At 35.9% G+C, this 11,642-nt stretch overlaps 1 protein-coding gene across 1 annotated transcript; it reads left to right on the forward strand.

Annotated features, from left to right (window-relative positions):
- Positions 1–7,054: 7,054 nt before the first annotated feature.
- On the forward strand, positions 7,055–8,576 carry LOC117289431 (fat storage-inducing transmembrane protein 2-like). The gene has a single exon (XM_033770551.1). The coding sequence runs from the start codon at positions 7,080–7,082 to the stop codon at positions 7,968–7,970; it is 891 nt and encodes a 296-aa protein (XP_033626442.1). The 5' UTR covers positions 7,055–7,079; the 3' UTR covers positions 7,971–8,576.
- The last annotated feature ends 3,066 nt before the right edge of the window (positions 8,577–11,642 follow it).

Raw genomic sequence — 11,642 nt, forward strand, 5'->3', positions numbered from 1 at the left:
TTACTCGAGAGTTTGCCCTTCACATGTTCAAAATGGTAAAGTATTTACTGAGTTGATGTTAGGGTTGAGAAGTTGATTGTTATGATCAGGGTCCAATTTCATAGAGCCGCTAAGCACAAAAATTTGAAATGTTTGCCTTGATAAAGACAGACTTTCCACACCAAATTTCTGCGTGATTTTCAAGATAACCATACAAAGCTGAATACCTGTAACTAAGGAAATGCAACAAAATGGAAATTTGGTTGGTAATACTGTTTTTATCAAGGAAGAAATTTCATGCTAAGCAAGTTTTAGTGCTTAGCAGCTCTAAGCACTGCTTAACAGTAAGCAAATTTGCATGCTTACTGTAGCAGAAAAAAATTGCATAAGCCTTAGCGTATTTCACTGGTTAGCAGAAAAATTGGGCGGCCATATTGCTTGTTTACCGTGAATTTGCATTGTGACATCATTTATTTTCGTGCGGTAAGCACCGGAAGGTTAGCATGCCTTTTCGTGTGCTTACGGTTAGCAGCGCTATGAAATAAAAATTGCAAAGTAAGCACAAAATCGGCCGCTAAGCAGCGCTACGAAATTGGGCCCAGACCTCTCTGCCAATGTTTGTAATCATTGTTGGAAAGACGTGCTTGACCATTTTATTGTCAAGTCTACAGTTACTAGTTATCAGAACTAATTTTTTAAATAAATTTTATGACACGAGATGGCTCAAAATAATCACTGGGCCACAGGCCAGGGTCTAGAACTTGTAGCATTTCTAGTAACCCCTCATAACCAACCAATAGACGTTATTGGCAGCCATCTTTGATGAATTGTGCATGCGTGAAGAGCTATCATTGGCTGAGAGTCGTGCAGCGCGTACACACATGCACTTTTCCATTGTTTTGCATCAAAGATGGCAGTCAATTGACGTGCAGTGCAATCCATCTATTGTATAAAATGGTTTATTAACATTTACCATTACCATGGTTTATTTTTGAACCGTTTTACAAATGTTAAAGTTTTCTTAGTTCGACAATGTCTGAAGTATTTGAGGCGTGCAGAACATTGGAGGGGTCATTTCATTATACTTCTTTATGTACACATGTCAATCTTTTGTAAGGTAACTATTTGATAGTGGCCTGCTTTGCAGTTGATTACACATATCAAAAGAGTAAGTTATGTATTAACTTTTTCCAAACTGGCTGGTCAAATTACTGCAAGAATGACCTTGTCGATACCCCCAGGCCCTTCCCAAGCTTAGTAGGAGTGTCAATTGTTTTAAAATAAACATATATTTTGTGCTTTTCAATTTTAAGGCTTTAATACTGAAATGCTTTACTCTTGTTATAAGCCTCTCTTAATATTCATGCATGACGTCATAATTCGTACCCAAAGTGAGGCTATAGGCGCACGTCCGCCACTACTTGCCTATTAAGCCTGGCTTTGGGTTAGAATTGTGACGTTACTAATGCATAAGTATTAAGAGAGGCGTAGATATAAAAAAGATTGTACAGTAAACTTGTTATCCATGCCAAATATAGGTTGCGTTTTTAGGGAGGAGCTGCAGTGTGTGCGAGGCTGCAGTGTGTGTGAGTTTGTAGTGACATTAAAACAAAGGAGTTATAACAAAAGAGACAATAGGTCCACAGTTGCTACCATAAAGGAAAACAATGGGGTTATTGCTAGGCAGAACAGAGAGTATCCATAATTACAGAGTCATTACACACATTCTATTGTTTGCATTTAAAAGATACTGTTGTTGTGCTTCATCTAAACACTGTATAAACCTGAAGTGAATCCACTTAGCTACAGCTTGAAACAAAACATGTGCAAAAGGTATTATTCTGTATGTAGCAAATATACGTAAGTTATTTCACTTGGCTATAATGTACAAACAAATATTTATTTTGTCTGAATCTTTCCATTGCAGTTTTTTTCCGAATTTGTAAATATTCATTGTTTTTAAAGGGTGTGTGATTTCACAGATTCTCTTCATTGTAAATTGTCAATGAAAAGTGTATTTACCAGAATGAGTAATGATAATATAAACAGTGCAAAACATCTTTAAAGGGTCTGGGTACTTTTTGTAGGACACAAAACACAGTGTTCACAGATTTATATTAAACCCACACAGTTTAAAAATATTGACGGTAGTAAAATATTACTTGCTGAGGTGCTGTAGTTTTTGAGAAATGAGTAAAACAATTCACACAAAAAATTTCGCCTCTAAAGACGAAAATTATCTTAGCATGTTAAACGTATTTTCGTGACCTTGACTACTGCACCTCGGCAAGTAATATTTTAAGGTAAGCTTTCTACCATCACTGTCTTGAAACGTGTAAGATTATTGTAAGTCTGTGGACATTGTGTTTTGAATACCCAGACCCTTTGAAGAAGATCACTGACGTGTGTGCCAACTGCTTTTTTTTCAACATTAGTAACTTTCATGTTATGGGTTATATATGGATATTATATATACGTATGACATAGTTTTTATTATTCCAAAGTAGCGTGTGCTAGTGTGTGCACGTCCACAATCATAAGTGCACACTTTGAGGTCCATTTGAACAGCAGTTTTGAGTACCACTGATGTCCACTGATGTAGCAGTTATCTTGATATTTGTATGGTATACTACTTGAGTATTGCTGTGTCAATGATGAATACAAAGTGTTTGAGTTTGTGGAATACAAGATCTGCAAAGAGTAACTCAATATTTATCCGTTGTTCATTTGGTGTCTTACAAAGAATGTTCACATGATTGTGGCTTCATATGCACATCTTCATGTTAAAGGGTCTATGTACTTTTTGTAGGACAAAAAAAACAAAATGTCCACAGATTTACATTAAACTTACATAAAATGTGACCCACTCTGAAAATGAGTCACATGTCGCCCAATGCAATATTAAGTTATGGACAGTTTGATGTGGAAAATGTATTAAAACAAAATTTTAAAAAAATATCTTTTTTTGTCTTTATAAGATCTTTAGTTTCATGGTTAACCTTTAGAACACTTACTTTTAGGCAATAAAGCTATTAATACAACAATTTTGTTTTCATACTTATTTCTAATTTGTATCCTTTTGCACATAATGCTAGTTTAAAATATCATTTTACTTGTAATTCGTTTTTCACAAAACATGGTCTAGTGGCTAATTTCAAACAGGAGAAACTCAGCAACGCGATACACCCCAAAGCTTAGACACACACCAAATTACTGCTGCTGATGAGTTCTTTCCAGCCATGCATATAACTCAATTCCTGAAATTGCCTACATCTGACTCATTTTCACAGAGCGGGTCACAAATGATATTTAATTTCCCACATTAACCCTTCTTCTGTCTGACCATTCACACATGATTTCTAACTATTGATAATGCACTAAGCACTTAGCAGCATGCAGTATGAAATGTACCCAATTTCATAGAGCTGCTTAAGCAACTTTATGAAACAATTTTGTTTACCTCTAGGGTATTATAATTTTTTACTACAATAGTATACTTATCTGTAAGTTATTCACTCTGAAATCCTTAAGCTATTTCTGTAAGTTTATCTACAGTATCTTGTTCCGGTTTCATTTTAGGCGCGGGGGGTCGTTGTCAAGGGTGATCAGAGTACTGTAATGGTGGTCAGAGGGTTGCAGTATTACGACTTTTAGAACAGCGAAATACTTTATAAAGGAAGTTTTGTGTCACTCCTTTCCTTTTGGTTGTTGGTCATTAAAATTAATCTGTAATGGTGTGTGTTTATAAGGATTTGGGTACTTTTTGTAACACAAAACACCATGTCCACAGATTTACATTAAACTTACACCGTTTGAAAATAGTGATAGTAGAAAGCTTCCTTTAAAATACTACTTGCTAATGAGGTTATTGAGAAATGAGTAAAACAATATAATGAAAATACAATTTTACATGCTAAAAAAAAATTGTGTCTAATGTCACTGTGACAGGTTTTTTTCATTACATTGTTTTGCCCATTTCTCAAAAACTACAGCACCCCAGCACCTAATATTTGTAGGGAAGCTTTCTAGTATCATTATCTTCAAACTGTGTAAGTTTAATGTAAATCTGTGCACATCTGTTTTTTTTTTTTTGGACCTACAAAAAGTAGACAGACTCTTAGTAACTGTTGATGACTGAACAGTTATATATAGAGGACTTGTGTGAGCTACCTATTTAGTATTGATTACATGAATGTAAGAAACAAAGATTTCCTCAACAAAAATAATGAACAATAATAACAACTGTGGATATTAAATATTTACATAATGTTTATTTAAAGTTGGAGCTTTCCAGAGTGGTGTGGTTATAGATTTTAAACGGTGAAATCCTGGACTATCCTGGACTAAAGCTTAACTATTTTATCAAAAAGGCAAATAAAGGTTTCTTGTTTGTTAGTCACTGAGTATTCGTTCTTTAGGTCGGTTGTTTGTCAGGCTTAAAGTTAAAGTCACCTGGAAATAGAGTTTTTTTCTTTCAAACATAAGAGTATAAATGCTTACGAACAATAAAACAATTTTTGTAGTAATTGTTTGTCACGATTTAAATGTTTAAAAAATACATAAAGTTGTTTGGGGGCTGACTCCGCCTACCCCTTTTGTGACGTCATTCAAGGCAGACTTTGCCTGCAATGTGTATAGTAAACACACGTGCAAAGTACATGTACGTCCAAGTCGTGAGTTGGTACATTTCAAAAAGTGTTTTTCTGCATTCAGCAGCAATACACCTGGTCGCCATTGCCGGAAAAAAACAAAAAAAATTGTTTTGAAACGTACAAACTCACGACTTGGTCCGTACATGTACTTTGAAATTGTGTTTACTCTACGCATTACAGGCAAAGTCTGCCTCAATTGACATCACGAACAGCGCCCTCTCGGGTCGGGGTCTACTCTTAAATTTGTAAATAACATAAGAACTGATTTTTTAAAACCTTAGTTAACTGTTCATTCACATTCAACTCATCAAAACACATATATTATTGACAAAAGCTTTATTTTGAAAAAATACCACTTCCAGGTGACTTTAAGCAGATTGTTGCATTTTTTACCACTTTTGCTTTTTCATCTCCCCCCCCCCCTCCAAGAAAAAAAAAATCCCCAAAACAATTTGTTTTTTCATAATATTCAAAACGCTCACAAGAGTTATTCAAAGTAGGTTACAGACAAAGTTTTGAAAACAAAATGTACCTGTTTAGCGTTCCTGCCCACTTTTGGGTATTTTTTTTTCTCTTCAAGAAACACGGATGCTAAACATAATGTGTTTTTTATTTGGGCTTTAGGATGTGCTTAAAAAAATAGTGACGAAAAATCACTTTATGAATCCTAATTATAGTTATACAAGTATTTAATGCTAGAATCCTTGTGATTTTTATTTTCAATACTGTCTTGGCCCCAAGTTTGATAAAACGGGCGGAATTACCTCATATTTGATATTTTGCCCCAATTTGATAGACCTAACCTTGGTGGTTTTTTCTTCATTTTTGGGCACAAAATTTGATAAAAATGCTGGACTTACCCCCTTCTGTTTTTTTCTTCTCATTTTAACCAATAATTTATAAAAATGCTGGACTATTATTCTTGTATCGTTTTCTTAATTTTTATTAATGAAATTTAAGTAAAAACCCTGGGCTTACCCCTTCTGTTTTTTTCTCTCTCAACCTTTCAATGAAATTATGATAAAAACGCTGGACTTACTTCTTGTCCCCCGCCCCTTTTTACTCAAACTTGAAAACATGAATTGTTAAATGAATTAAAATTAAAGCATTTATTTTGCAGAAAGTTAGTCAGAGTGAAGGCCAGGCATTCAGTCGGTTTAAAGTCTGGTCGAACCAGCAGAGTGATCACCCATAGCTTCTGGTTTGCTATTTCCGATCCCTCCTTTACTTTCCTACCCGGAATAATCACCCTACCCTAATTTAGGGAGAGACATGACGGACCCATCCATTACTGTGCCATCAGTAAAAGTCATATGTCCCTCTACGTACGGGTAGGATTCGAACCGGGTGTCCCAGCAATGAAACTTTAGTGCAACGAAGTGCCTCATATTCGATACACCTTCTGTAGACATCACAAAAAAAGGGAAAATAAAATTTTCACCTTTTTTTTTGACAAAAGTGCAAGATTCACTCACTTGTGAATTTATCAAATTTCAGCCAATTTTTGACGAAAGTGGAAAGGTTATCAAGTTTCGGCCATTTAAGAAAAAAAAAACCTGCAAGGTTTACCCCCATGTGGTCTTATCAAATTTCAGCCGATTTTGTACGAAAATGCAAGTCTTACCTTTTGTGTTTTTGTCAAATTTCAGCACATTTTTGAGAAAAAAGATGCAGGCTTACCTCTTGTGATTTAATCAAATTTCAGCACATTTTTGACAAAACTGCAAGGTTTACCCCCTGTGTGGTAATAACAAATGTCAGCACATACGAAAATTCAAGGTTTCCCCATTGTAATTTAATCCAATTTCAGCCCATTTTTAACGAAACGGCAATGCTTCTACCCCTTGTGATTTTATCTATCTTGTGCTTTCATCCAATTTCAGCCCATTTTTTGACAACAGAGCAAGATTGACCCCCTAGTGATTTTATTAAATATCAGCCCCGTTTTCAACGAAATTGCAGGGGCACCCCTTTGTTTTTATGTAAATTTTGGAACATTTTCGAACTCCCTCGTCGTGCATTTAAATTATATGACAATAAATGCATAGCCGCTCATACATGATCTTGCAAATCTACCAAGTGTCAGTTTTTAACCAACCCCATACCATGTCTCAGGCACATGTAACTCAGAGAGAAAAAAGTGGCCGAGGACGGAAAAACCGCCAAAAAAGTTACTCTGCTTTTTTCCCTAAAATTGCCCCAAAGTTAAAACTAATAATGTAGTTGCCTAGGCCATTTTCCTGCTTCGAAAACCCTTTCTCTAAAACTATTTTCCTTGAAGTTAATTGAAATGTTGTATCAAAACAGAACTGTCTTTGAGTAAAACAAATTTCGTGCAGAAAGTTAGTTATGTACCATGTATTCAACTATTGAGGGCGGTATACCGGCGCTGCAGTCGTCTGCAGCTAGCTGCACAGTTTTGCGTTTTGCACCCAATGCACAACAATTATGCCTTTACCAGTAGATTCTGAGCCACATATTCGTCAAAGGATGTCTTCAAATTCAAGCCAACAGACAGTAGGAGTGGACACACCGGTCGCCGACACGGAGGGGACTATTTGTGACGAGTTATTCGAGTTACTTTACAACATTACTGTAGCCATTACACATGTTACAACACTCCACATTGTCAAGTTCTTCTGCGTTTCGGTGACTATCGGATCGTTCATGTACGAGTTTTTCCCCATAAGAGAGTCGTACTTCTCCAACAAACACAATTTCCTTAACCAGTACTTCGTCAAGCTTGCATGGGGCTGGACCATGGCCCTCCACACCCCATTGATCATCACCACCGGCTTGCTGCAAACTCCGGTGAATTTTCTGCAGACTGCCATGGGTCTGTCGAGGGTACTTTTGGTGGGGACAACGGTGTGGTTTGGCTGGGTCGAAATTGTCTTCCACTGGGTGATGCAAATGACTGGATCATGCATTGGGGATGAGAATTTGACCGATGTTAGATCTTGCTTCAAAGCAGGACATCACTGGGACGGGTTCGACATCTCCGGTCACTGCTTCCTTCTCATATACAGCGCCCTCTTGATTCATGAAGAACTGCGAATCGTGCATCAAAGTTCCACCCAAACAAAACCATCATTGGATGCAGTAGCAGAGAAACAAACCAGTAAAGAAAACAAAAAAGACAAGTTGATATTTCTACAAAAGTTTTTTACTATTCTGCTGATCCTATTGGAATGTTTGTGGATGTTGATGGTGTCTATGACGGCAGTTTATTTCCATGCCTTGAGCCACAAGTTGATTGGTGCTGGAGTAGCGATATTATCTTGGCACGTCACTTACAACATTTGGTACAAAATGAGCCTGTCACCTGGTTCAAGTTGATGTCGATGAGAACAAAAATAATTGATCGGAGCTCAACTTCACAATCACATGCTCCTACCTAGAGCTATGAGGTTCAATCCGCTAGCGTCTCCACGAAACGATAGCGGAACGAACCTCTAATATTAAAAGTTTTAGGATTGGACTTCACAAAGATAGTCCTAACCTAACTTACTTCTAGCTAGAGGCTATAACTATAAGGCTCCCCCGTCATGCCTGTCGTAGGGGAGCATTATAGTTTCTAGAAGTAATCCTAACTTTAGGACCTTGGCTTGGGACTCTTTACTTTAGGTTATGAACCTAAGCCTAGTCCTAAGTTAGGTAGGATGAGTAACTCATCGTAACTTGAGATACGACTAGTCTCAACTCTTTGTGAAATCCACCGCAGAACTAAAAAACTAAATTATAAATTTCCATGTACACTCATAAAAATAGTATTAATTCTATGGCAAATAGACTAATCTTGTTGACCTCCAGAGTCTGTGGGTTTCTGGCCTAAAAATTGGGAGCGCTAATGTGCTGCTGTATTCAAATTATTTGAAGGGATAGTATATTTTAATTCATTCATTCATTCATTATTGGTTTATTATTTAAAAACAAATTCCCATGGCGACCAGAGGTCGAATTACAAGAAAATATACAGAGATTATAAAAAATAAGAAAAAATCACACTATTACACATTATTTAAGAAATAATTGATTAAGGAGAGACAAATATGGAATCGTGTGTCTTTTAGTCCAGCCAAAATTATTATTTCATTTAAAAGTTAGAATGAAATGGAATATGACAAAATTTGCAGGAACTTTTTATGTATTTGTAAATAATCCCTATTTTTACCCATTTTCCACATACATGTGGCCAATTAATGGTTTGATACTGTCCAGTTGATAATTGTAATTTAATTTGAAGCCCCAAAATCAATGTTGGGTTGTTGGTAAGGAGTACAATCATGTACAGCAGCCTATCCAAAAATGCATTGTGCTTTTTTTTTGAAACTTTTCACTCTTAATTAAAGGCAGTGGACACTATCGGTAGTTACTCAAAAGAATTGTTCGCATAAAACCTTGGTAATGAGTAATGGGGAGAAGTTGATAGTAAAAATAAAACATTGTGAGAAATGGCTCCCTCTGAAGTAGCGTAGTTTATTGAGAAAGAAGTAATTTTTCACAAATTTGATTTGGAGACCTCGGATTTAGAATTTTAGGTCTCGAAATCAAGCATCTCATGATCTGAAAGCACACAATTTGGTGTGACAATGGTGTTTTTCTTCCAATATTATCTCGCAACTGCAACGACCAATTATGCTTAAATTTTCACATTTTTTTTATATTTTTATGCATCTTATGTTGAGATATATTGATAATTACCAATAGTGTCAACTGTCTTTAAGTTACTACCGTTTTTGAAAAGGTATCACTTTTTAGTTTCACAGGTCAGTTCTCTATGCTGAAAACTATTTACATGTAGGATTGAAACAAACAGTAGGTTCCAATTACGAAACGGATTTGTATGCAATCGCTTTTTTATCATAATTTTTTTGTGTTTTCAAGGCCATTCTCATTGGTAGCTGTGAATCCATATAAAATGGATGATGGATGTCCCATACTGATAATGGATTATGGCTGGCATGGCGGGGCAGTTCAGTCGAAGCTATGGTAATAGCTGTGTTCGCCAATTTGGACAAGACGCAATATGCAAATTAAAGGGCTTGGAGTATGCTATTATTTATGTTAGCTTTGACCTTTGCTCTATACTCACATAAATACACAGGCCTGGCATTTCACTAAGAGGCCACCTGGTCTTGGCCTTGATGCCTTTTCAAAATTTTCCAATGCAAGTGCCCTTTTCAAAATGAAGTTAGAGACAAAGATGTGGTGGATAAGACTCGAGAGACAACCGATGTAAGGAGAAAATAAGATAAATTTTCACCAAATTTAGCAGATATTATTTGAACCCAGGATTCTAAATAAAACTTTGATGTTTTAATTAGTCTTGTCAACAAGTCCTTAATGGTCCGTCGCAGTGAGATAGTCGATTTGGGGTGGTGGCTTAATTGATTCAGGTTTCTGCAATCTAATACTGCTCTCGCCCGAAGCTGCTGGCTGCCAACTACAAATTAGACTGCAAAGAACAAGAGCAGCAGTAGTCTTGCTGTGCCAGCAGTCTCGTGAGAATATTGCCAGTGCCGCAGTAAGCGCAGAGCGAGTTGGAATGCTATCACCACGAAAGACGTTTAACGACTTGTGGGTAACGACTTGTCCACAAGTCTAATATTTTATAATTTAAAAATCAAATGCACCTTGATATGTTTTAACTTGTGTATTATACCCAACATGTTTTTACCTTCTGCATGGGAGAGCCTCCACCAACAAAAATACGACATGGACACTTTCAATTAAGCAACAGATTGAATCAATATATCTTTTAACCATAATTTATAGATAGTTTAATCTTGTTTTATGGAAATTAAATACTGACAATGTTTTTGGAGATTTATTTCGAATCATTCCAAAGGTAAATATTGAAAACATGATTCAAATATTGAAACATTAATTAAATACCGATTGGAGCATTTACACAACTCAAAAAATTGACATTTTAATACATATTTGAACTTGGTTAAAGGCAGTGGACACTATTGGTAATTACTCAAACAATTTATTAGCATAAAACCTTTCTTGGTGACAAGTAATGGGGAAAGGTTGGTGGTATAAAACATTGTGAGAAACAGCTCACTCTGAAGTGCCATTAGTTGGAGAAAGAAGTAATTTTCCACGAATTTGATTTCAAGACCTGCAGTTTAGAACTTGAGGTCTCGAAATCAACCATCTAAACGCACACAACTTAGTGTGACAAGGGTGTTTTCTTCTTTCATTATTATGTCGCAACTTTGATGACCGATTGAGCTCAAATTTTCACAGGTTTGTTATTTTATGCATATGTTGAGATACACCAACTGTGAAGGCTAGTCTTTGACAATTACCAATAGTGTCCACTGCCTTTCAAGGGAAGGCACACTTTTGGTAATTGTCAAAGACCAGTCTTCTCACTTGGTGTATCTCAACATATGCATAAAATAACAAACCTGTGAAAATTTGAGCTCAATTGGTCATCAGAGTTGGGAGAAAATAATGAAAGAAAAAACACCCTTGTTGGACGAATTTGTGTGATTTCAGATAGGAATAAAAGACTTTCAAAATCTATGCTACTTCAGAGGAAGCTGTTTCTCACAATGTTTTATACTATCAACAGCTCTCCAATGCTCGTTTCCATGTCAGTTTTTAAGTTAATATTTGTTTTGAATAATTACCAAACGTGTACCTTCCCTTTAAATTATTCATACATTTTAAATCTCTTTCTAGTTTTGTTGGTATTTTTGTACCACAAGAAAAGTTTTGTTCTTTTTAAGATGCAGTTTCTACATTTTTTTAATAATTTTTGTTCTTACAATAAAGTCACCAACATCCATTTAATAACTTTCACTTGTTACAATATTATCGAATTTGAAAACTAGCTATCCCTGTAATGTTTACATACATTGTTCTACTAGGAGTGTACAATACCCTGAAAGTAATGTTCTAAGTTGTGTGTAAGTGGTTGCATTGCGTGCTTTAAAAATAAATGAAAATCATCTGATTCGAATTGAAAGTGTTGTCCTGTTGATTATGGTTAAT

Source organism: Asterias rubens, chromosome 4 (genome assembly GCF_902459465.1).
Source record: "Asterias rubens chromosome 4, eAstRub1.3, whole genome shotgun sequence".
In the NCBI taxonomy this organism is placed as follows: Eukaryota; Metazoa; Echinodermata; class Asteroidea; order Forcipulatida; family Asteriidae; genus Asterias; species Asterias rubens.

Coding starts and splice junctions, on each gene's coding strand:
- LOC117289431 (XM_033770551.1), top strand. CDS start 7,080: ATGCCTTTACCAGTAGATTCTGAGCCACATATTCGTCAAAGGATGTCT.